This window comes from Panulirus ornatus, chromosome 36 (genome assembly GCF_036320965.1).
Source record: "Panulirus ornatus isolate Po-2019 chromosome 36, ASM3632096v1, whole genome shotgun sequence".
Lineage (NCBI taxonomy): Eukaryota > Metazoa > Arthropoda > Malacostraca > Decapoda > Palinuridae > Panulirus > Panulirus ornatus.
In genome coordinates this window covers 10,864,253-10,891,739 of record NC_092259.1, presented here as the reverse complement: position 1 = coordinate 10,891,739, position 27,487 = coordinate 10,864,253, and the positions used below count along the sequence as shown (strand labels likewise).

Here is a 27,487-nt window from a genome sequence, read left to right as displayed (position 1 = left end):
CATATACATACCTATACACTTCAACTTATACATACATACACATACATATATACACATGTACATACTCATACTTGCTGCCTTCCGATACAGTCTCACCTCAATATGCTCTACACTCAGTTCTTCATAACAACACAAAACCCTTCCCATACAAAACATTTCATAATCAAACACCTAACCCTGAGCAGAAAATAAACACTTCAACAACTAAACATACAGATCCCCCCCTTTCCCTAACAAACATGATACGAAAAAAAGATAAACAAACGATAAAGACCCAGCAAACAACTACCCTCCCAACCTTGTACTAAAAATCATTCTACCAAACGTAAACTCATGTCACACTACATTCCCAGGCATGTACGAATTTCATTCACTCACCTTGCTCTGGGGACATATATGTAGATATATATATATATATATATATATATATATATATATATATATATATATATATATATATATATATATATATATATATATATATTATCATTATCATTATTTTTTTTGCTTTGTGACTGTCTCCTGCGTTTGTGAGGTAGTGCAAGGAAACAGACGAAAGAAATGGCCCAACCCACCCCCATACACATGTACATACACGTCCACACACGCAAATATACATACCTATACATCTCAATGTACACATATATATACACACACAGACACATACATATATACCCATGCACACAATTCACACTGTCTGCCTTTATTCATTCCCATCGCCACCTCGCCACACATGGAATACCATCCCCCTCCCCCCTCACGTGTGCGAGGTAGCACTAGGAAAAGACACCAAAGGCCCCATTCGTTCACACTCAGTCTCTAGCTGTCATGCAATAATGCCCGAAACCACAGCTCCCTTTCCACATCCAGGCCCCACACAACTTTCCATGGTTTACCCCAGACGCTTCACATGCCCTGATTCAATCCACTGACAGCACGTCAACCCCAGTATACCATATCGATCCAATTCACTCTATTCCTTGCCTGCCTTTCACCCTCCTGCATGTTCAGGCCCCAATCACTCAAAACTTCTTCACTCCATCTTTCCATCTCCAATTTGGTCTCCCACTTCTCCTCGTTCCCTCCACCTCTGACACATATATCCTCTTGGTCAATCTTTCCTCACTCATTCTCCCCATGTGTCCAAACCATTACAAAACACCTTCTTCTGCTCTCTCAACCATGCTCTTTTTATTTCCACACATCTCTCTTACCCTTACATTACTTACTCGATCAAACCACCTCACACCACACATTGTCCTCAAACATCTTATTTCCAGCACATCCACCCATCATTTTTGCTTTCCGAGATAATGTTCTCGATCTCCACACATTCTTCAAGGCTCCCAGGATTTTCGCCCCCTCCCCCACCCTATGATTCACTTCCACTTCCATGGTTCCATCTGCTGCCAGATCCACTCCCAGATATCTAAAACACTTTACTTCCTCCAGTTTTTCTCAATTCAAACTTACCTCCCAATTGACTTGACCCTCAACCCTACTGTACCTAATAACCTTGCTCTTATTCACATTTACTCTTAACTTTCTTCTTTCACACACTTCTGCAGTTCTCACATGAATCAGCCACCAGCGCTGTATCATCAGCGAACAACAACTGACTCACTTCCCAAGCTCTCTCATCCACAACAGACTTTATACTTGCCCCTCTTTCCAAAACTCTTGCATTCACCTCCCTAACAACCCCATCCATAAACAAATTAAACAACCATGGAGACATCACACACCCCTGCCGCAAACCTACATTCACTTAGAACCAATCACTTTCCTCTCTTCCTACACGTACACATGCCGTACATCCTCGATAAAAACTTTTCACTGCTTCTAACAACTTGCCTCCCACATCATATATTCCTAATACCTTCCACAGAGCATCTCTGCATCTCTATCAACTCTATCATATGCCTTCTCCAGATCCATAAATGCTACATACAAATCCATTTGCTTTCCTAAGTATTTCTCAAATACATTCTTCAAAGCAAACACCTGATCCACACATCCTCTACCACTTCTGAAACCACACTGCTCTTCCCCAATCTGATGCTTTGTACATGCCTTCACCCTCTCAATCAATACCCTCCCATATAATTTATATTATATATATATACATACATATATATATATATATATATATATATATATATATATATATATATATATATATATATATATATATATATATTATCCCTGGGGATAGGGGATTAAGAATACTTCCCATGTATTCCCTGCGTGTCGTAGAAGGCGACTAAAAGGGGAGGGAGCGGGGGGCTGGAAATCCTCCCCTCTCGTTTTTTTTTTAATTTTCCAAAAGAAGGAACAGAAGGGGGCCCAGGTGAGGATATTCCAAAAAAGGCCCAGTCCTCTGTTCCTAACGCTACCTCGCTAACGCGGGAAATGGCGAATAGTTTAAAAGAAAAAGAATATATATATATATATATATATATATATATATATATATATCTTCCAGATTCATTCAAAAAGCGCATAGCTAAATTCTTCATGCAGGATGCAACTCCCCAAGACACTGCCAAACTAGTCACTGATTAGTTTAAGGACTGTGCAGTGAAGTTTTTCAGTGACTGGCCCAGGAAGTCACCAGATTTAAATCTAATAGAAAACTAAAGAGGACATCCCTGGGGATAGGGGAGAAAGAATACTTCCCACGTATTCCCTGCGTGTCGTAGAAGGCGACTAAAAGGGAAGGGAGCGGGGGGCTGGAAATCCTCCCCTCGTTTTTTTTTTAATTTTCCAAAAGAAGGAACAGAGAAGGGGGCCCGATGAGGATATTCCCTCAGAGGCCCAGTCCCCTGTTCTTAACGCTACCTTGCTAACGCGAGAAATGGCGAATAGTTTGAAAAAGAAAATTAAAGGGCACTTATAAAAAAGAAATTATGTAAAAGGGATACTCCATCACTGCCTAAGCTGAGGGGTGGCTGTTTGTGAAATTTGGGCAAAGATGGACCCAAAATGGCTTCAGAACCTTCCTGATTCAGCTCCTGAATCTCCTTCAAGGAGAGTATGAAGAGGAAAGGAAAACCAGTACTTGGTGGTGAATCAACAGTTTTCAGTTTTATTTCAGGTTTATCCTTGCTGGCTGTGCTGCAGCCTACTTCATTGGCAGGCACTGTAATTCATTTCAAAAGACTCCTTCTAGGGAATATATACATATAAGGGAGAAAGAATACTTCCCATGTATTCCCTGCATGTCGTAGAAGGCGACTAAAAGGGAAGGGAGTGGGGGGGCTGGAAATCCTCCCCTCTCGTTTTTTTTTTTAATTTTCCAAAAGAAGGGACAGAGAAGGGGGCCAGGTGAGGATATTCCCTCAAAGGTCCAGTCCTCTGTTCTTAACGCAACGTTGTTAATGCGGGAGATGGCGAATAGTATGAAAGAAAGAAAAGAAAGATATATATATATACCTGGGAATAGGGCAGAAAGAATACTTCCCACGTATTCCCTGCATGCCGTAGAAGGCGACTAAAAGGGGAGGGGGCGAGGGGCTGGAAATCCTCCCCTCTTGTTTTTTTTTAATTTTCCAAAAGAGGGAACAGAGAAGGGGGCCAGATGAGGATATTCCCTCAGAGGCCCAGTCCTCTGTTCTTAACGCTACCTTGCTAACGTGGGAAATGGCAAATAGTTTGAAATAAAAGAAAAGAAAGAATATATATATATATATATATATATATATATATATATATATATATATATATATATATATATATATATATATTATTTTATTTATTTATTTTGCTTTGTCGCTGTCTCCCGCGTTTGCGAGGTAGCGCAAGGAAACAGATGAAAGAAATGGCCCAACCCACCCCATACACAATGTATACACACACACGTCCACACACGCAAATATACATACCTATACATATTAATGTACACATAGATATACATACACAGACACATACATATATACCCATGCACACAATTCACACTGTCTGCCCCCATTCACTCCCATCGCCACCTCGCCACACATGGAATACCTTCCCCCTCCCCCTCATGTAAGCGAGGTAGCACCAGGAAAAGACAACAAAGGCCCCATTCGTTCACACTCAGTCTCTAGCTGCCACACAATAATGCCCGAAACCACAGCTCCCTTTCCACATCCAGGCCCCACACAACTTTCCATGGTTTACCCCAGACGCTTCACATGCCCTGGTTCAATCCAATGACAGCACGTCAACCCTGGTATACCACATCGATCCAATTCACTATATTCCTTGCCCTCCTTTCACCCTCCTGCATGTTCAGGCCCCAATCACACAAAATCTTTTTCACTCCATCTTTCCACCTCCAATTTGGTCTCCCACTTCTCCTCGTTCCCTCCACCTCTGACACATATATCCTCTTGGTCAATCTTTCCTCACTCATTCTCTCCATGTGCCCAAACCATTTCAAAACACCCTCTTCTGCTCTCTCAACCACGCTCTTTTTATTTCCACACATCTCTCTTACCCTTACGTTACATACTCGATCAAACCACCTCACACCACACATTGTCCTCAAACATCTCATTTCCAGCACATCCATCCTCCTGCCCACAACTCTATCCATAGCCCATGCCTCGCAACCATACAACATTGATGGAACCACTATTCCTTCAAACATACCCATTTTTGCTTTCCGAGATAATGTTCTCGACTTCCACACATTCTTCAAGGCTCCCAGGATTTTCGCCCCCTCCCCCACCCTATGATCCACTTCCGCTTCCATGGTTCCATCCGCTGCCAGATCCACTCCCAGATATCTAAAACACTTTACTTCATCCAGTTTTTCTCCATTCAAACTTACCTCCCAATTGACTTGACCCTCAACCCTACTGTATCTAATAACCTTGCTCTTATTCACATTTACTCTTAACTTTCTTCTTTCACACACTTTACCAAACTCAGTCACCAGCTTCTGCAGTTTCTCACATGAATCAGCCACCAGCGCTGTATCATCAGCGAACAACTGACTCACTTCCCAAGCTCTCTCATCCCCAACAGACTTCATACTTGCCCCTCTTTCCAAAACTCTTGCATTTACCTCCCTAACAACCCCATCCATAAACAAATTAAACAACCATGGAGACATCACACACCCCTGCCGCAAAGCTACATTCACTGAAAACCAATCACTTTCCTCTCTTCCTACACGTACACATGCCTTACATCCTCGATAAAAACTTTTCACTGCTTCTAACAACTTGCCTCCCACACTATATATTCTTAATACCTTCCACATGAATTATGTACGTGTATATATGTATGTGTGAGATGTATATGTATGTATATTTGCGTGTGTGGACGTGTATGTATATAAATGAGTATGTGGGTGGGTTGGGCCATTCTTTCGTCTGTTTCCTTGCGCTTACTCACTAACACGGGAGACAGCGACAAAGCAAAATAAATAACAATAAATAAATAAATATAAATGCCCATACATACATACATATACATTCATATACATATCAACATTACACCTATACATAAAGACATATACATATATACACATGTATATATTCATGTATGCCTTTATCCATTCCTGGCACTAACCCACCCCACAGGAAACAGCATCACTAATCCCTGCTTCAGCGTAGCTCCGGGAAAACACAAAAAAGCCCACATTCATTCACGCTCAGTCTCTAACTGTCATGTGTAATGCATTAGAACCACAGCTCCCTATCCACATCCAGGAACTACAGACTTTTCCATTATTTACCCCAGATTTCACATGCCCTGATTCAGTCCATTGACAGCACGTCGGCCCCAGTATACCACATCGTTCAAATTCACTCTATTCCTTACATGCCTCTCACCCTCCTGTATGTTCAGGGCCCAATCGCTCAAAACATTTTCTCCTCCATCCTTCCACCTCCAATTTAGTCTCCCACTTCTCGTTGTTCCCTCAACCTTTGACACATGTATCCTCTTTGTCAATCTCTCCTCACTCAAGCATTTCAACCGCCCTCTTCTGCACTCTCAACTACACTCTTTTTATTACCACACATCTCTCTTACCTTTTCATTACTTACTAAATCAAACCACATATTGTCCTCAAACATTTCATTTCCAACATATCCTCTCATCTCCATACAACCCTATCTATGGCCCATGCCTCGCAACCACACTGTCGGAACTACTATTCCTTCAAGCATACCCATTTTTGCTCTCCGAGATAACTTTCTCTCCTTCCACACATTCTCCTTTGCTCCTAGAACCTTCACCCCCTCCCCCAACCTGTGACTCACTTCATCTTCCATGGTTCCATCCACTGCTAAATCCACTCCCAGCAATCTAAAACACTTCACTTCCCACAATTTTTCTCCATTCAAACTTACAACCCAATTAACCTGTCCCTCAACCCTACTGAACCTAATAACCTGCTCTTATTCACATTTACTCTCAACTTTCTCCTTTCACACACTTTTCCAAACTCAGTCACCAACTTTTGCAGTTTCTCACTCGAATCAGCCACCAGTGCTGTATCATTGGCAAACAACAGCCGACTCACTTCCCAAGCCCTCTCATCCCCAACAGACTGCATACTCACCCCTCTCTCCAAAACCCTTGCATCTACCTCCCTAACCACCCCATCCATAAACATATTTGCCATTTACCGCACTAGCAAGGTAGCGTCAAGAACAGATGACAAGAGTTTTAGAGGGAAAAATCCTCTCTTGGCCCCCTTATCTGTTCCTCCTTTTAGAAAGTAAAACAGGAGGGGAGGATTTCCAGGTCCCTGCTCCCATCTCTTTAGTCACTTTCTACAACATGCATCGATTACGTGGGTAGTATTCTTTCTCCCCTAAATATGTGCATGTGTTTGTGTCTTTTTATTGTGCCTGAATGCTTCTGCTTTATGAGTAAGTGTCATGAACAAACAAAAAACAGTGCAATTTGTAAAATATTACAGAAACAAAAGCCAACCATCCATAGGCAATCCCCCAACAATGTTCCATGATTTAACTTAATCACTTCATATGCCCTGGTTCAGCTCACTGACAGCACAAACTGCCACATCTCCTGTACACCAAACCAATCTAACTCATTCTATGCCATGCATGCCTCTTACCCTCCTAAATGTTCAGGCCTACATACCCCAAAATCTCCTTTTCATCCTCCCATCACCTTCTCGATTTTTCCCTCTCCTTCCCTATCTCCACTTCTCATGCCTATGTCCCCTTAGTCAGTCTTTCTTTGTTCAACCTTTCCATATGTCCAAGCTGTTTCTACACATCCTGGCAGGCCCTGTCAATCAGATTGCACCTACAACCAAAATGCTATTATCATCATTTTTTTCTGTGTTCCAGTCTTTATCATATCTACCTCTCTCACTTTCAACAATGTGCCTAAATACCTATGTGTCAATAATGTATGCTATCAATCAGGTAAAACAAATTCATCACTGCCTCCATTCCAATTCATACCAGGTATTTCCTCTCTCTAGGTGACATACTCTTGTCTACCACTTTTACTAGATGTATGCTTTCAGATCTAATCATAGGAATTTAGTACCCCATTACATAACAGGGACTCAAGACTCCCATTTTGAAAAATTTGTTTCAATTGCAAACTACTACTCTTGTAAATTTGTCCATTCCCTTTAATTATGCTAAATATATCAAAGATCTAGATATACAAGTAGTCTATACTGCATGCTTAAGGTAATGGATTAGGGAAAACATTTTAAAAGATATTATTCTTATTTTCTTTAAATTAGTCAATCAAATTTGTCATGAGCTGCCACTTACTATCCTGAATTTCTGTCCAAATGCCCTCAAATCCCTTTGCTCCCACTGCTCTATCAGCAGTTAAAAAGGCCACCCTCATCAATGAAGATTTGGAGATTATTATAGAAGCATCATCACTTAATCCTTCACCACATAACTCAATGGGTACTTTATCCAGATCTGGCCAAACTCTAACTACTGCTGCAGGACATCCTCTCTCTGTGAAATTAAAATAATTCAATAAGAAATATATTCAAAGCACTATTTACATAATAGGGCAAGAATTCAACTACTGATCCAATAATTCAGTGTCAAATATGTATTCAGTATTACAGAGGAGTACTAACATATACATCTTTACATCTTTGGGATAAAATCAATAAATGACACTAAAAAGTACTCTCAGAACAGACCAAGAAGTCTATGCGATTCTCTTTTTAAACATCTCTCTATATACCAAAAGCATGTTTACCTTGTGGATTTCCTTCAACCGAAAAAGACTGAAGCCATAGTAAAATTTTGTGATATGGCCGGACATGAATAAACCATGTACATGAAAATGCTCCCCCCTGTCGATCTGGGTCAGGACCATCATACTTATTCGGCCAATGTGGTGAATGTATAATTCCATACTCTTCATTGGTAATATTTCCCCCACAGTCTGGGAAAAGTATGGTATTAATAAATGTGAAGATACACAAAAATATCAACAACATGAAATAATGATGAGCACAAGCAAGAAAAAATGTAGATTACATAAAATCCCTCTCACAGAAGAGAGTATAAAAATTCTGAAATTAGAAGAATGCAGAGATCCTAGCTTAATGGGTGTAGTCAGGGAGACATTCACCCAAGACAGTAATAATACAAGTTTTTAAAGGTAACATGAAAACCCTTACCTTCCAAAGCATACTCCCTTGTCCTGCCAATTGTACCCATACTCTCTGCTTCTCCATAGACCTCTGGTTCTCATTCTGTACCTCCTAAAAGAACCACAGACTCTCACTCTGACTTCCCAAAGAAGACCACTAGATGGAAGGAAATTATTATGGATGTGTTGTCCACACAAAATACCCTTCTGATATCTAAGGGATCTTTATCTGCTCTAGTGAATGACTTTATCTAAGACTGAAGGCACAGGTCAGCAAAGCAATAGTTAATATGTAGCAAGACCAAATAATCAAGTGCTATCCCATTCAAAGAAAGGCCTCTCCTGTTCTGTACCTAAAATACAAGAAAACATCAAGGTAAAACTTGTTTGAACAATAAACGAGCTCAATAAAAATAAAAATCATGATGTACACTCATGAAATCTTTAAGAGCCAGGTTTAAAAATACTTAAGGAGCTCAAATAAATTTTTTCTTTTGTTTTACATGTATTATTTTTACCTTTTGACAAAGATGACCAAAATTCAGACATGTTTTACCCATGTACTGGCAGCAACTATACTTTTTTTACACAATTCTCTTCAGGATTTTCTTGCCTAATGCATGGAGTAATAATCATTTTCATACTGCAGTCACAAAAACATTGGAAAACCTTCATAGCCTTTCTTGGGTCCTGACTACTATTTTGTTCAATTACACTTGGTGAATGATATGTTATATCATATCTTTCACATACACTTTCTATACAATTCCCTTCAGTAGGTTCTATCCTAAAGCATCAGGTGATTATCAAATACATATTCAGAAAAATTCAGGAAAACTTTTGTAGCCTTTCTTGAATTGCTCTACTATTTGAAAGATATATCTTTCAAGGTGAATGTCAAGTTTATTTACTTATATATATTTTTGGCATCATTTTTCTCTTTAGTAGGTTCTACACTAATTCATGCACCAAAAATAAATCAAATGGTGAAAAAAACTAAAAATATATAGTTGATTATACTGTTTAAGTATCTTTTCAAAACACTTGTCTTCTGTAGGTTCTTACCTAATGCATGAACTAATTATTATCAGCATAAATCAGAAAAATATAGGAAAAACCTTACATAGCTCCCAGAATTGCTCTTCTGTTCAATGCCTTACACTTGGTAAATGTATTAAATTGCATTCATTAATTTTTTCTTTGCAATTTCCTTTGATCGATTCCTACCTTATGACGGAACTACATATAAAATTTTTTCTGAGTATCACTTGGTACCAAATTTGCATTGTTTGCATAATATTTGATTTGAACTTCATGCATTTTTTGTATGGTACCTTGCCCCCTTTTCACTTGGGGATATCTGTCTATCAATATATATCTCTGACATCTGTTCCGTTACTTAGGGGATACTGACGTGACTTAGCATGATTTGATTTATAATGTACATTCTTGGTACCTATCTAGAGCTACATCACATCTGTGTGTGTGTGTGTGTGTGTGTGTGTGTGTGTGTGTGTTTTGATGTTTGATTGCCGATTCCCTTGTTAGCGAGGTATTGCCAGGAGCAGGCAAAGAAAGGCTACATCCAATCACATAAATTCTCTAGCCTTCATGTGCAATGCACCAAAATCAGACCTCCCTATCCAAAACCAGGCCCCCACAAACTTTTCCATAGTTTACACCGAAAGCTTTACATGCCCTGGTTCAGTTTATTGACGTGCTAGCACACTGATTTTTATTACAACACTTCTCTCATCATTTCATTACTTACTAAATCAAACCACCTTACACCACATATTGTCCTCAAACACTTCTTTTCCAACATATCCACCCTCCTCTCCACAGCTTTATCTGTAGCCTGTACCTCACATATATACAGCATTGTTGAGATTGCTATACCATCAAACATACCCATTTTTGCACTCCTAGATAATAATTTCCCTTTCCACACATCCTTTAGTGCTCCCAAAACTTTGCCCCCTCACCCATACTTTGACTCACTTCTCTTTCCATGGTTCTATTTGCTGCCATGTCCACTCCCACATATCTAAAACACTTCACTCCTTCCAAGCTTTCTCCATTCAAACTCACACCCCAATCAGGCCTCCTGTTGTCTGTCTTTCTCATGTAAATTCCTATAAACCTGTCCCTCTGCACTGCTAAACCTAATAAGCTACAACTGTTGGGCAACTGAGTAATAGGTGCTTGGTGTCTTCTACATGGTATTTGCATCATGGGCATGAAGGGTCTTGGTATATGAACAAATGGTGTTTGGTGCTTGGTGTCTTCTTCATGGTATTTGCATCATGGGCATGAAGGGTCTTGGTATATGAACAAATGGTGTTTGGTAATGATGGGTGATGTCCAAAGCAGGTTAATGTGACTCATGTTTGTCTGAGGTGTGTTTTCTGATGGTTGGGAGTTTTAAGACTAAATTGGTAGGTTAGTCATTTAGTGCTTGTCGAGTTAGTGAGTTTATGTTTTGTCAGTGTTATATTTGTTGGGGTGGAGGGACTTATGAGTAGAGGCAGAGGTAAGATTTTCATTTCTACATGGGAATTGGGGTTATTCAAGGAGGGTCTAGTGCTGTTACATAGAAATGAGTGCTGAGCATGGTTTGGAGTTTAAGATTGAATTGGTAGGTTGGTCATTTAGTGCTTGTCGAGTTAGGGAGTAAATGTTTTGTTGGTGTTATATTTGTTGGGGTGGAGGGATTTATGAGTAGAGGCAGAAGTAAGCTTTTTATTTCTACTTGGAAGTTGGTGGTTATTTCAGGAGGGCCTAGTGCTGTTGCACAGAAATGAGTGCTGAGCATCGTGAGGTGGGATCGTACTGAGAAGATCTCTGTTTCACTGTAAAGGTGTTGAGTGTTTGTGGTTTCTAGGAAGTCAGTAATTGTTCTGTGTGGTTTACAACTGTTATATTTGCTTCTCAAAAGGTGGAAAACCAGGCAGGTGAAGCAGAGTTTAAAATGGAGTTGATGAATTGTATGTTTAAGATACTGAGGGATTCTTTTTCTTGTCCAAAAGTTGTGCCAGTTAGTGTTCTCAGGGCATTTAGGGTGTGTGTTGCTATCTCTTTTTTTTGTCCAAAAGTTGTGCAGCAGTTAGCATTCTGAGGGCATTTACGTTGTGTGTTGTTTTCTGTGTTTACGTCATTGGTATGAGGAGTACATGTCACGTAAGTTGAGCATATGATACCAAGAAAGGTTAATGTTTTGTTCTATGGGAGAGACTATCTATTCATAAAGACCAAAGGGTAAAAGTTGGGATTGTGTTTGGTTGGTGTTCAAATAGTGATTTGAAACGTGTGGGAATGCAGACATTCTGTTCTGGGAAGCCACTGTTCCAATGAGTTACAATGATGTAGTGCTGCATGTCTGATGTTGCAACTTGTGGTGTCCGGGTGTTGTGATGTGACTGTGATGTTGTCTGGATATGAATGGACTTCATGCTGAGGTTTGCCTGAAGTAATAGGAGGTAATGTAGGAAGAAACTGAGGAGAGTTGGTGAAAGAACTGCTCCTTGGGGAACTCCATGGAAGAGTTCAAGTGTTTTAGAAATGAAGCCACTGCGAGTGACTCTGGCATGTCAGCAAGCAATGTGGAAGGTGGTGTCAAGCATTTTTTGTGAGTGGTAATTATAAAGGAATGATGACTGGAAATGATTAGTTTAAAAAAAGGAATTAACTGTAAGTGGAACAGAAGGAAAGATAGAAAGCTAAGTCCTAGTGTTGAACTGTCAACATCTGTGTTCTTGACCTCTAAAATTTCTCTCTTAGCTAACAAGTAGTAGTCCTGCATAATCTGTACTTTTCTAAGCCTTCCATCAACCAGACCATAAACTTTTTTGATTGCTCCAACTTTGATAGAGCATATCATGTTTTCAAAAGCTTCACTTGACTTCCTATGTACCTCTGTTTCTACGACCCCAAGTCTATGTTCCTCTCAATTAAATCTTCATGCTCTGTGTCTGTTGATTAGATGCTAAAACTGCTGCCTCTGAACCTCCCTGCACACTAGTCAGAAGCTACATTCTGTCTGTGTTTTAGGTCCTTTTCCCTAACTGAGCAGCTGCCAATTCTGCTCCTTTTACTCCTCCCTGCCCACTATATAATCAATAGATTCTGTATGCATTTCAGTCCTTTCCTCTAACTAGACAGCCTCCAAGACATCTAGGAAAGACCCACCAGACAGTTTTTGCTTTATAAGAATCTGATTACTTACCTCTAAAGAGTGTATCCTTTTTTTTAAATTGATATCTTGCCTCAAAGCCACTGAAGACATGTTCATGGTCAGTTCTGAGCACCACACGAAGACCTATTGCCTCACGTTCACTCTCTATGGGGCCAGGAGCAGCAAGACCACAATATCGGCCATTTAGCCTTCCTTGCTCCACCTCAGACCCATGAGGTTTATACACGTTATAGATTTCCACCCAATCTTCCTGGCAGTGATTTCTGAAATTTTATAATGAGGAAAAACTGGTATGTGAGCAAGTCAATTCCTAAGGCACAGTCAGAAACCATAGTGGTAGACATCATGTTCAAAAGCACTTAATATCCAGTTAAATTCAGAAACCAATGAAACAGCCTCACGATGATCTACATATCTATTAGTAACTGGTTTAGGTAAGTAAAGAATGAGGCACTAGTACTGCTGAATATCCTGTTGAAAATAACAAATAAAAAAAATTTAAAACCCACAATACTTCCTTTGCCAAATATGCATCTTTTATTTATTAAACCTCCCATCTTTCAGTGCTTGAGTTGGAGCAACTGTAAGATAGTTAATTTTCCTGACTGATATGCAAAGTCATGCAACTTCATGCCCCAGAATCTTGTTTAACAAGCTCATCAATTTCACTGGAAGTAACTATGATACACATATAATGGTGAAAAAGTATGGAAAAAAAAGTCAGACATATGGAGGATGACTTAATGTCCTTCACACTGCATGCCCTGCTGAAACATGAAAATCCATTATAAGGGTAGTAGGTAAGGAAAAGTAATAACATTACAACTCACCCATAGGTTAGATTATTTCTCTCAGTACGTAGTTCAAACTGATTGAATGCCAGCCGAACCTGTTCATCTGGGTTAGCCTGAAAAGTGAATTCACATGTGGTATTGGACGGGTAGTTGGCAGGGTGCCGTGGCGAGTTGAAGAACCCGTCTTTGCGGCTTGAGCTATAATAAGTGAAGATACATTTTCCATCTGGAGATGGTGTGCCAGGGATCTTGTATTCTGTAAATTACAAGTATGATTATGTACTAAAAGATGAGACATTTTTAGATGTGCAAACAGATATTAAACAGTATTCGGCTACTCAAGGATATTCTATGATTAGTACTTGTTTAAGATTTTCATTTCAAATACATATCTAAACCTAAATTCATTACTTCATGATAAAAATGAGTGACATAATATAAAAGGAAACAATATTTATCTGATACTTACCAGTTTCAAATTTGTAATGGGCTTTAAATCCCCCACCATGATACTTTCCTGAACTAAACACCATAACAAGTCTTGGACCAGAAGACATCACAGTCTGAGGTAATGTCTTCCCACAAACCTCATAGTCAGGGCTATCATAGGCATTCTCCATCTCTTGCCCTTTTAAATATATCCTAAGATAACCATCAGAACAGCTGAGGGAAGAAATTTTAATAGTTATCCATTACAAGAAAGGATTGACTAAGTGTTAAAAGAAGTAATCTTCATGAAAAGATATTTCTTTCAATGCTTTGATGATCTGAGAGCGAGAAAGACTATGCTTGAGCACATCTAAAAGGGGGTCATGCTGGACCCCCTATTAGATAAGCTGAAGCATACAGTCTCCCTAGCTCTCACATCATCAAAGCATTAAAAGAAATATCTAAAAAATGGTACCATTAATCAACTGGACATTCAAACAGAGGTACAAAAACCTAGTGCCACAGATGTCAACCTTGTCAAAAAAAAAAGAGAAAGAAGGAACAGATGACAAAAATAAGAACTTTTGAGGAAAAAAAAAAGAATTTTCCAAAATTAAACTCACAACCACATGCAATACAGGTTGCACTTTCAATACAGGAAATTGTGATATCCAGAGCTCAAGCTGTTATCTCCATTCACTCATCTACATGTAGATAGTCCACAATTGTTCACTATATTTCCAAAAAAGTATTCAGTCTGTAGTGTTTCACTTTTGGTTCTCAAACTAAGTCAACAGTTCACACATATTCAGTCTAGCTAAAGAGCTTGTTGGAAGTAGTGGTTGCCTGATTGCACTTCTCCAGAGGCCTTTCACTGAATTCCATTCGATGGCAACTTTTCTTTTTCTTTTTTTAGCACAGCTATACACTTTGTGTGAAGAACGTGATAATGTTTGTGTGCCATGACTTGGTCAAAGTTCAGTGGTTTTTCCTTACCAGACTGAAAATTCTCTCATCCTCAGCATTATTGTGAACAAATGAGAGGAAAGTAAACATGATTCTGGGAAGATGCATATACTTTTCCTTATAAGAAGACTTGTCTCTTAGTTGCGAAATGGCCACCCACAATTCATCAGCTCTTTGGTCAAGATATACACCTTCAAGCAGATCTACCTGATAGTGAGCAAATTCAAGTTCAAGCTCATCTATCTGCTCTTCCATGAGGTGGAATTTCTTCACAAAGTAGAACACTGATGCAAACTTTGCATCCATTCTCTTCCTTGGGTCAGCAACACTTGTATTCTGAATATGCTCATTCTTCAGGGGGAATTCTCCGAGCACATAATTACATACACAAACAAAGTATTTCCTGTCTGATGTGAAGAATTCTTCCTTCTGTTTTGATGTGAATGCTTTTGTGAGAAAGTCCATAACATCATTCCCCAAGATGAGATCCTCACCTGGTCACTGATTGCACTTTTCCTTATTAATGCACTGTTCAGGCAATGGAGAACTTGCAATCACTGAGGGCTTCACTAAGCAGAGCAGTATCTCTTGTATGAGGACCTGTAACCTCTCAGGTAAAACATGGATTTCTGATGCTTCTTCTCAGAGCTCAAGACTGAGCTTGTTGAATAGAAGCAAGGTTTTAAGGAGGAACATGCAATATAGCCTGCTGTACTCATTGTCCAATTGATTTTCCTTATCATATCACTTTTCAAATGTCTTACATAGACATAATTAGGCATTTGTCATAGTAATACAAAAATTTTCACTGATTTGTTAGAGATTAGCCGCATTAAATTTTGCAGGAAAGGATCAAGTTTATACATGGTAGTTCATTTCATCCCCATTAATTAATGGTCGAGGCCCAAATAAACTTATGTGATGAAGTACCCTACATTCAGAGGATTTGATTACTCTAACAAAATTTTTGCTACTCTTCATCTGTCATTATAAGAAAATCTTAGTAAGTTAAATTTTACTATTCTGAAGAACAGCAACAGATGGAAGGGAACTAGTAATTTCTTACCTACATCTATATGGGATAATTTCGCACGACTTTTTGAAGCCTCAGGAAGCCCTGGCCTAGAAGTATAACTAGCCTAGTTCAAAAGCTAAAGATATGATCAGACAGTAAGACAAACCATACAACAATCTATGTGGTCATTTCTGTGATATGGTTGGAAATTGACCTATGTTGAACAGCTATTTTGTACACTGCATTAGTGTTTGCATGTGCTATGAGAAAATACACTACATAATGAACACTGCAACCCTGTGAACTTTCCATATATTACATACACAATACATGTACAATATATGAACATACAACCAGAATTTCAAAAAGACTCATTTCATAAGAAGAATCATACTGTCATATTTATCTCAGAAAAATGTAATAAACATGGCAAAAACATAATGGTTGGCAGCTATGTAGGTGCCAATTAGTGTTCTAAGGAAATTTAGTTTATGTGCTGCTTTTGTACTGATGTTTTTGATGCATTAAGTGAATGATGTGTTGCATGTGACATATAATGGATGGTATTTTGTTTCAGAAGGAGTGAATATCCAAGAACCTTCCTGCAATAAATGATGTTGGTTTCCAGGTACCAGGGTATATGATTTAACACACGATAGAAAATGTCTATGATGATAACTACAGCAATATTCTGATTATCATCTGTCATATACACATCAAAAATATCCATAAGGAAAGATCAGAGGAGGTCCTAGAGAAATACTGCCAATCTGTTTCTCAGTTTAGAATTTCAGAGGTACTGCCTATGGTGGCCATCAGGAATGCATTTCTCAGTATGGCACCAAATCTCAATAATCAAATACCTATTCTTTGTTTAGAGGAAATAGCCTTGTTCATATGCTTGTGGCAGCAGTTTTATGTGCACCCAAATAAATTCATAATGGTTGGCTGAATAATCTGGGTACTTCACGCTTCAGCAGGCTTCTTATTGAATATGAACGTGTAGGTTTATCAAAAACAGCTCGTGGAGTTGGCTTATTATTCACTTACACAGGCAAAAATTCTCAGTCGTTTATTCGAAATCTTTATGTTACTGCTCATAATATATATAAAACAAAATTCAGCGTTACCATCGCATTATAAGAAAGTTATATGATTGGCAGCTCTAAAAAATGGTTAGATATCAAAAAAAAAATTCCTTGCTGAATTCAAAATTTCAGAGTACTATACATTTAACAACATACACAACAAGAGTTATGGAAAGAGGGGCAAGTATGCAGTCTGTTGAGGATGAGAGAGCTTGGGAAGTGAGTCAGTTGTTGTTCGCTGATGACACAGCGCTGGTGACTGATTCGTGCGAGAAACTACAGAAGCTGGTGACTGAGTTTGGTAAAGTGTGTGAAAGAAGAAAGCTGAGAGTAAATGTCAATAACAGCAAGGTTATTAGGTACAGTAGGGTTGAGGGACAAGTCAACTGGGAGGTGAGTTTGAAGAGAAAAACTGGAAGAAGTGAAGTGTTTTAGATATCTGGGAGTGGATTTGGCAGCGGATGGAACCATGGAAGCGGAAGTGAATCATACGGTGGGGGAGGGGGCGAAAGTCCTGGGAGCGTTGAAGAATGTGTGGAAGTTGAGAACATTATCTCGGTAAGTAAAAATGGGTATGTTTGAAGGAATAGTGGTTCCAACAATGTTACATGGTTGCGAGGCGTGGGTTATAGATAGAGTTGTGCAGAGGAGGATGGATGTGCTGGAAATGAGATGTCTGAAGACAATATGTGGTGTGAGGTGGTTTGATTAAGTAATAATAGGGTAAGAGAGATGTGTGGTAATAAAAAGAGTGTGGTTGAGAGAGCAGAAGAGGGTGTTTGGAAATGGTTTGGTCATATGGAGAGAATGAGTGAGGAAAGATTGACAAAGAGGATATATGTGTCAAAGGTAGAGGGAACGAGGAGAAGTGGGAGACTGAATTGGAGGTGGAAAGATGGACTGAAAAAGATTTTGAGTGATCGGGGCCTGAACATACAGGAGGGTGAAAGGCATGCAAGGAATAGAGTGAATTGGAACGATGTGGTACACCGGGGTTGACGTGCTGTCAATGGATTGAACCACGGCATGTGAAGCATCTGGGGTAAACCATGGAAAGTTCTGTGGGGCCTGGATGTGGAAAGGGAGCTGTGGTTTCGGAGCATTGTTACATGACAGCTAGAGACTGAGTGTGAACGAATGTGGCATTTGTCTTTTCCTAGCACTCCTCGTGCACATGCGGGGGGAGGGGATTGTTATTTGATGTGTGGCGGGGTGGCGATATATATATATAATATATATATATATATATATATATATATATATATATATATATATATATATATATATATATATTTTTGTCGCTGTTTCCTGCGTTTGCAAGGTAGAGCAAGGAAACAGACGAAAGAAATGGCCCAACCCACCCCCATACACATGTATATACATACGTCCACACACGCAAATATACATACCTACACAGCTTTCCATGGTTTACCCCAGATGCTTCACATGCCTTGATTCAATCCACTGACAGCACGTCAACCCCAGTATACCACATCGCTCCAATTCACTCTATTCCTTGCCCTCCTTTCACCCTCCTGCATGTTCAGGCCCTGATCACACAAAATCTTTTTCACTCCATCTTTCCACCTCCAATTTGGTCTCCCTCTTCTCCTCGTTCCCTCCACCTCCAACACATATATCCTCTTGGTCAATCTTTCCTCACTCATTCTCTCCATGTGCCCAAACCATTTCAAAACACCCTCTTCTGCTCTCTCAACCATGCTCTTTTTATTTCCACACATCTCTCTTACCCTTACGTTACTTACTCGATCAAACCACCTCACACCACACATTGTCCTCAAACATCTCATTTCCAGCACATCCACCCTCCTGCGCACAACTCTATCCATAGCCCACGCCTCGCAACCATACAACATTGTTGGAACCACTATTCCTTCAAACATATCCATTTTTGCTTTCCGAAGAAAGTTAAGAGTAAATGTGAATAAGAGCAAGGTTATTAGGTACAGTAGGGTTGAGGGTCAAGTCAATTGGGAGGTAAGTTTGAATGGAGAAAAACTGGAGGAAGTAAAGTGTTTTAGATATCTGGGAGTGGATCTGGCAGCGGATGGAACCATGGAAGTGGAAGTGGATCATAGGGTGGGGGAGGGGGGGAAAATCCTGGGAGCCTGGAAGAATGTGTGGAAGTCGAGAACATTATCTCGGAAAGCAAAAATGTGTATGTTTGAAGGAATACTGGTTCCGACAATGTTGTATGGTTGCGAGGCGTGGGCTATGGATAGAGTTGTGCGCAGGAGGGTGGATGTGCTGGAAATGAGATGTTTGAGGACAATGTGTGGTGTGAGGTGGTTTGATCGAGTAAGTAATGTAAGGGTAAGAGAGATGTGTGGAAATAAAAAGAGCATGGTTGAGAGAGCAGAAGAGGGTGTTTTGAAATGGTTTGGGCAAATGGAGAGAATGAGTGAGGAAAGATTGATCAAGAGGATATATGTGTCGGAGGTGGAGGGAACAAGGAGAAGTGGGAGACCAAATTGGAGGTGGAAAGATGGAGTGAAAAAGATTTTGTGTGATCGGGGCCTGAACATGCAGGAGGGTGAAAGGAGGGCAAGGAATAGAGTGAATTGGATCGATGTGGTATACCAGGGTTGACGTGCTGTCAGTGGATTGAATTAGGGCATGTGAAGCGTCTGGGGTGAACCATGGAAAGCTGTGTAGGTATGTATATTTGCGTGTGTGGACGTGTATGTATATACATGTGTATGGGGGTGGGTTGGGCCATTTCTTTCGTCTGTTTCCTTGCGCTACCTCGCAAACGCGGGAGACAGCGACAAAGCAAAAAAAAAAAAAAAAAAAAAAAAAAATTGAGACGTATAGGTATATATATTTGCATGTATGGACGTGTGTGTATATACATGTGTATGTGGGTGGGTTGGGCTATTCTTTCATCTGTTTCCTTGCGCTACCTCGCTAATACAGGAGACAGCGACAAAGGAAAATAAATAAATAAATATACACAACAAAGTTAACAGTGGTGTCTTGCACTTAGTTACAGCTAATCTTAATCACAAATTGAAAAATGTAGATGTTAATGATACTGACTACTGAAAAGTATGGATATCCTTCAAAAGAAAATAATCACATTAGTTTACAGGCCCTACACACAGACACAAAAGGTACACAAAAATTCAGCATAAATTCTTAAAGAACCATACAATTATAAAGCATGATTTAAATTAACTGGCAACTAAGTGGGAAGAGTCCCTTTCCAATAGCTCTGGGCATGGACTCTACCTTGATTCACTTAATAGCTAAGAAGCTAAGAAACATTCTTGCAACAAGAACAGGGCAGACAGTATGAATCATGTACATGTGTATATATGTTTATGTCTGTGTGTGTATATATATGTATACGTTGAGATGTATAGGTATGTATATGTGCGTGTGTGGACGTGTATTTATATACATGTGTATGTGGGTGAGTTGGGCCATTCTTTCATCTGTTTCCTTGCGCTACCTCACTAATGCAGGAGACAGTGACAAAGTATAATAATAAAATAGATAGTTCATGTTCCAATTCGTTATTTTAGAATCTACTTTATGTCTGGTATACAACTTCAAAGTATCTTACGAAAGAACCTTGCATGAGATAAGCATAAAGCAATGTCTCATAAAATATCATCTTAGGTTCCTTAAGTAACCTTGAAAGTATGCAGAAGGTGATGGCAAGAGGACAGCCAAATCCATCCGAGTCCCTACATTGTCTCCATCAGGAGAGAGTACCCTCTTAATTTTCACTGCTAAATATGCTCAATACCAATCATCCTCCCATGCAAGCATGGTGTGCCCAGATCTTAAATACAGTAACTAAATTTACATATACTGGAGAACACCCTGCAAACTCAGCCTGGTCCTACTTTTGAACAAAGGCTTTCACAAGAAGATAATTTGTATTATCTTGATATTCACACAAGTCACTTATCAACAGAATTATGACTTTCACACATTACACATAAAAACATTTCAGTAACAATGGTAAATCCATTAATTTACTTACTTTTTCCCCTCTTTGGGTTTTGCTGGAATATCAAATCTGTCAAAGAATTGAAGCCTAACACTCTCCAAGTTCTGAGCATCCTGGAGTCCATAGATGAAGTATCTACATACAATATTAGGAAGGTATGGGAAGGGATAATTGGGACTATAGACTGTGCCATTGGATTCTTTCTTGCTCAGAATACGTTGGTCACATTCAGTCCCTCTTATGTGCTCTGCATCTTCAGTTTTGATGAAATCTGGCAATAAAAGTAGAAATCCAGTTAAAGAAATCTGGCACATAGCAAAGACAATGATGCTTAGCACACAATTCAAATGATTTAGTCTGGCACCATGATAAATCTATAAACCTGGCACAAGTCAAATATATTTCTTAAAGGACTCTCTCCTATGCACAAAAAAAATATTCATACTTCTTTATATGATTTAAAATTACCTCAGGACTAATTTCTATTAAAGAATCCTTGTGTTTCCCAGGGCCTTTCTACTGGTTCATGTAGCCCAAGGATGTATTACTTCTAGGAGCAGGGAAATGTAGCCTCCTTTGTAGTCAGAAAATCTATGAACACTGTATTACCAATGACAAAGCTTTGCCAAAGGTGACTTTGCTTTCTTGATGCAACCTGGAGCAGTAACACCAATAATACTTACCACCACCCTCCACATCAATGATAAAAAGTGGTTAGCTAATTTCATAGATGTCTGACATGCCAGTCACAAACCAGGTTTTTACTTTATCAAAAGAAGGAACAAAGAAGGATGCTAAGTGAGGGGGTTTCCCTTAAAGGCCTGGTTCTCTGTTCTTGACGTACCTCGCTGAAGCAGAAAATGGGTGAGGAATGAGATGCATTTAGGTAAGCAGTAATTGCTTGTGCAAAAGATGTATGTGGCATGAGAAAGGTGGGAGATGGGCAGATTAGAAAGGGTAGTAGGTGGTGGGATGAAGAAGTAAAGATGTTTGTGAGAGAGAAAAGAGAGTCGTTTGGATGAAACTTGCAAGGAGAGAGGGCAAATGACTGGGAGATGTATAAAAGAAAGTGGCAGGAGGTCAAGAGAAAGGTGCAAGGGGTGAAAAAGAGGGCAAATGAGAGATGGGGTGAAAGAGTATCATTAAATTCTATGGAGAATAAAATGATATTTTGGAAGGAGGTAAATAACGTGCGTAATACAAAAGAACAAATGGGAACATCGGTGAAAGGGGCAAGTAGGGAAGTAATAACAGGTAGTGATGAAGTGAGAAAGGGATGAAGTGAGTATTTTGAAGGTTTGTTGAATATGTTTGATGACAGAGTGGCAGATATAGGATGTTTTAGTCAGGGTGGTGTGTGAAGCGAGTCAGGGAGAATGGTTAGGTTAAGAGAGAAGAGGTGAAAGCTTTGCAGAAGATGAAATCCGGCAAGGCAGCGGGTTTGGATGGTATTGCAGTGGAATTTATCAAAAAGGGGGTGACTGTGTTGTTGACTGGTTGCTAAGTATATTCAGTGTATATATGGACCATGGTGAAGTGCCTGAGGATTGGCAGAACGCATGCATAGTGTCACTGTAAAAAGGCAAAGGGGATAGAGGTGATTGTTCAAACTATAGAGGCATAAGTTGCTTAGTATTCCTGGGAAAGTACTTGGGAGAATATTGATCGAGAGGGTGAAGGTATGTACAGAGCATCAGAGTGGGGAAGAGCAGTGTTTCCGAAGCAGTAGAGGATGTGGGGATCAGGTGTTTACTTTGAAGAATGTATGTTTGAAATGCTTAGAAAAACAGATGGAATTGTATGTAGCATTTATGGATCTGGAAAAGGCATATGATAGGGTTGATAGAGATGCTTTGTGGAAGGTCTTGGGAGTATATGAAGTGGGAGGTAGGTTGCTAGAAGCAGTGAAAAGTTTTTACTAAGGATGTAAGGCATGTGTACATGTAGGAGGAGAGGAGAGTGATTGGTTCCCAGTGAATGTCAATCTGCAGCAGGGGTGTGTGATGTCCTCATGGTTATTTAATTTGTTTATGGATGAGGTGGTTAGGGAGGTAAATACAAGAGTTTTGGAGAGAGGAGGAAGTAGGCAGTCTGTTGGGGATGAGAGGGCTTGGGAAGTGAGTCACTAGTTGTTCGATAATGATACAGATCTAGAGGCTGATTTGAGTGAGAAACTGCAGAGGTTGATGACTGAGTTTGGAAAAGTGTGAAAGGAGAAATTTGAGAGTAAATGTGAATAAGAGCAAGGTTATTAGGTTCAGAAGGTGTTAGGGGCAAGTTAATTGGGATGTAAGTTTGAATGGAGAAAATCTGGAGGAAAGGAAGTGTTTTAGATATCTGGGAGTGGACTCATCAGCAAATGGAACCATGGGAGTGGAAGTGAGTCACAGGGTGGGGGAGAGGGCGAAGGTTCTGGAAGCGATGAAGAATGTGTGGAAATGAGAGTACGCTATCTTGGAGAGCAAAAACAGGTATGTTTGAAGGAATAGTAGTTCCAACAATGTTGTATGGTTGCAAGGCATGGGCTATACATAGGGTTGTACGGAGGGTGGATGTGTTGGAAATGAAACGTTTGAGGACAAAATGTGGTGTGAGGTGGTATGATCGAGTAAGTAATGAAAGGGTAAGAGAGATGTTTGGATATAAAAAGAGTGTAGATTGAGAGAATGAGCGAGGAAAGATTGACAAAGAGAATATATGTGTCAGAGGTGGAGGGAACAAGGAGAAGCAGGAGATCAAATTGGAGGTGGAAGGATGGAGTGAAAAAGATTTTGAGTGACCAAGGCCTGAACATACAGGGGGGTGAGGCATGCAAGGAACAGAGTGAACTAGAATGATGTGGAATACTGGGGTTGACGTGCTGTCAATGGACTGAACCAGCGCATGTGAAACGTCTGGGGTAAACCATGGAAAGGTCTGTGGGGTGTGGATTATGAGCTGTGGTTTTGGTGCATTACACATGACAGCTAGAGACTAACTGTGAACGAATGTGGCCTTTTTTGTTTGTTTTCCAGGCACTAGCTTGCTGAAACGGGGGGTAACAATGCTGCTTCCTGATGGTTGGGGTAGCAACATAAATGGATGAAGGCAAGCAAGTATGAACATGTACATGTGTATATGGAAGCGGAAGTGAATCATAGGGTGAGGGAGGGGGCGAAAATCCTGGGAGCCTTGAAGAATGTGTGGAAGTCGAGAACATTATCTCGGAAAGCAAAAATGGGTATGTTTGAAGGAATAGTGGTTCCAACAATGTTGTATGGTTGCGAGGCGTGGGCTATGGATAGAGTTGTGCATAGGAGGATGGATGTGCTGGAAATGAGATGTTTGAGGACAATGTGTGGTGTGAGGTGGTTTGATCGAGTAAGTAACGTAAGGGTAAGAGAGATGTGTGGAAATAAAAAGAGCATGGTTGAGAGAGCAGAAGAGGGTGTTTTGAAATAGTTTGGGCACATGGAGAGAATGAGTGAGGAAAGATTGACCAAGAGGATATATGTGTCAGAGGTGGAGGGAACGAGGAGAAGTAGGAGACCAAATTGGAGGTGGAAAGATGGAGTGAAAAAGATTTTGTGCGATCGGGGCCTGAACATGCAGGAGGGTGAAAGGAGGGCAAGGTATAGAGTGAATTGGATCGATATGGTATACCGGGGTTGACGCGCTGTCAGTGGATTGAATCAGGGCATGTGAAGCGTCTGGGGTAAACAATGGAAAGCTGTGTAGGTATGTATATTTGTGTGTGTGGACATATGTATATACATGTGTATGGGGGTGGGTTGGGCCATTTCTTTCGTCTGTTTCCTTGCGCTACCTCGCAAACGCGGGAGACAGCGACAAAGCAAAAAAGAAAAAAATATATATATATATATATATATATATATATATATATATATATATATATATATATATATATATATATGCTTAGTCATCTGTTCTTGTTGCTACCTCGCTAACCCAGGAAATAATCTCACACAGAAAGTCAACGTAGTTGTGCTCATGCTTGTGTACACTTTCTGCACTTGTAATTCTTTTTATTATACTTTGTCGCCGTCTCCCACACTAGAGAGGTAGTGCAAGGAAACAGATGAAAGAATGGCCCAACCCACCCACATACACATGTATATGCATAAACGCCCACACACGCACATATACGTACCTATACATTTCAAGGTATACATATATATATATAAATAGACATATACATACATACACATGTACATATTCATACTTGCTGCCTTCATCCATTCCCTTTGCCACCCAGCCACACATGAAATGGCACCACCCTCCCTCACGTGCGTGCAAGGCAGCGCTAGGAAAAGACAACAAAGGCCACATTTGTTCACACTCAAGTCTCTAGCTGTCATGTGTAATGTACCAAAACCATAGCTCCCCTTCCACATCCAAGCCCCACAAAACTTTCCATGGTTTACCCCAGTCGCTTCTCTTGCCTTGGTTCAATCTATTGACAGCATGTCGACCCCAGTATACCACATCATTCCAGTTCACTCTATTCCTTGCACGCCTTTCTTCCTCCTGTATGTTCAGGCTCCAATCGCTCAAAATCTTTTTCAATCCATCCTTCCACTTCCAATTTGGTCTCCCACTTCTCGTTTCCTCCACCTCTGACACACATATCCTCTTGGTCAATCTTTCCTCACTCATTCTCTCCATTTGACCAAATCATTTCAATACACCCTCTTCTGCTCTAAATCACACTCTTTTCAGTACGATACATCTCTCTTACCCTTTCATTACTTACTCGATCAAACCACCTCACACCACATATTGTCCTCAAACATCTCATTTCCAACACATCCACCCTCCTCAGCACAATCTGTAAATATGAAAACAAAGTTCTGATACTTGCACTTCAAAAATTTGAAAATTAGGAATTTGTGCTCATGCTTAACACCTCATCCTCACACTCACACTTGGACCTCTGTATTCACATTCAAACTTGTACTGATAAATGCTGATGTTAGGCCTCCTGGTTCCTACAAAAGCAGACATCATAACAATTGCTGGCATTTAGGGGTTAAATATAAGCACTATAAAATGCATAAAATATACATAAAACAATATTACCATACCCCTAAAATACACTTGCATTCTGATGTCAATTATCCTTAGGTTTTCTGGCAAGGTCCCTGTGGAATGTAGAGTGGCAAGGCATCAGCCTCTGTTACTTGACACTGTTTGACTTCTTGGCACCGAAATTCATACAGTAGTTGCCTTTTACTCTGTTATTCAATAGGCTGAGCTTCCAAGTATCCTGTCATTCTGGCCCTAAATCAAGCACACACTGAATCCTAGGTTGAAACCTTGAAATTCATCAATTTTCACACCCAAAAGTTACCCAATCTGAACCTTCAATTTCTGCCTGCACCTACACTTACCAGACACTTACCTAATTTTACATAACTTTCAGAAAAGTTGAATATCCCCTGGAAACCCCTGTTTTGAGTATCAGCGATACGTTTGAGGGTGTTGAAGGTGAGGAGGAGTGTGCTACCTGTGCTGAAGATAACCAGGTTCCTCTGTTGCCCACAGTATGTCCCTATCAGCGGTGATATTTGGCTTGGCCCATCAAACATCTTCACATGATCAAATGGACAGCTGCAAAGATGCCCAGTATGGATGAGTCACACTGAGTCGAGTCAATAGTGACAAGAAATGCACACGGTCGCAAGTGAGACAGGAGACCTATATACATATATGCACAAATGCACTAACAATGAAGCACACTTAGCTATTCATTCGAAATGTGCAACTATCTTCAATTGCACAATAAAGACTGTTTGTAGTGATGATGAAACTTATCAAGGAACTTGAAAATTAACATTTGTTATGTCTTTATTTCAGTGTACCAACAGTCACTGTGGCTAGATTACACCAGTGCCAATAATAGTTCCTCCCCAGGATATAGTAACCCACTTACCTGGTCTGTCAAGGTCAGTTAAAAACTGTAAAAGGGTTTTGATCAATTCCCTTAATATGGTCTAATTACAATCCATCATCAATATGCAATTTTTTTCATAAGAAACTATACTACTTAGCAGACAAAAGTTTAAAACTGAAATCTTCCTAATCTGAAGACGGAAGTTTAAAGCCATCATGTTTTCTATTCCTCAGGATCTGTAGCAGATTATCAAATACCCTACACATATTCAAGAACATCATGACATCTCTCTTCATAAATGGATTTGCATCAAACTTCTAATCCTTCATGCTCAACAAAAAAAATATTTCCTCAATTAGTTCATCCCAACACACACTTATAAACATTACTCACTATACCATCTCCTCTGATGATGACACAACCTAGCCAAAGGTAAATTTTCACTCACAATGCAATCTCAAGCATGCAAAGTCCAGCAACACATAAAACGAAACTTGTAAGATGAAGAGTGGTAAAAT

At 39.9% G+C, this 27,487-nt stretch overlaps 1 protein-coding gene across 16 annotated transcripts in view; it reads right to left on the bottom strand.

The window, feature by feature from the left end:
* The window catches only part of LOC139760347 (cubilin-like), a 344,737-nt gene that overhangs the window by 14,244 nt on the left and 303,006 nt on the right, over positions 1 to 27,487 (bottom strand). For all 16 annotated transcript variants that reach the window (XM_071683382.1, XM_071683397.1, XM_071683385.1 and 13 more), the window contains 7 exons: positions 26,478 to 26,686; positions 21,110 to 21,347; positions 14,066 to 14,259; positions 13,633 to 13,852; positions 12,833 to 13,065; positions 8,209 to 8,397; positions 7,758 to 7,955 (listed from right to left, as the gene is read on the bottom strand). In XM_071683382.1, the coding sequence (XP_071539483.1) occupies positions 7,758 to 7,955; positions 8,209 to 8,397; positions 12,833 to 13,065; positions 13,633 to 13,852; positions 14,066 to 14,259; positions 21,110 to 21,347; positions 26,478 to 26,686 (1,481 nt within the window). The remainder of the gene's footprint in view (positions 1 to 7,757; positions 7,956 to 8,208; positions 8,398 to 12,832; positions 13,066 to 13,632; positions 13,853 to 14,065; positions 14,260 to 21,109; positions 21,348 to 26,477; positions 26,687 to 27,487) is intronic.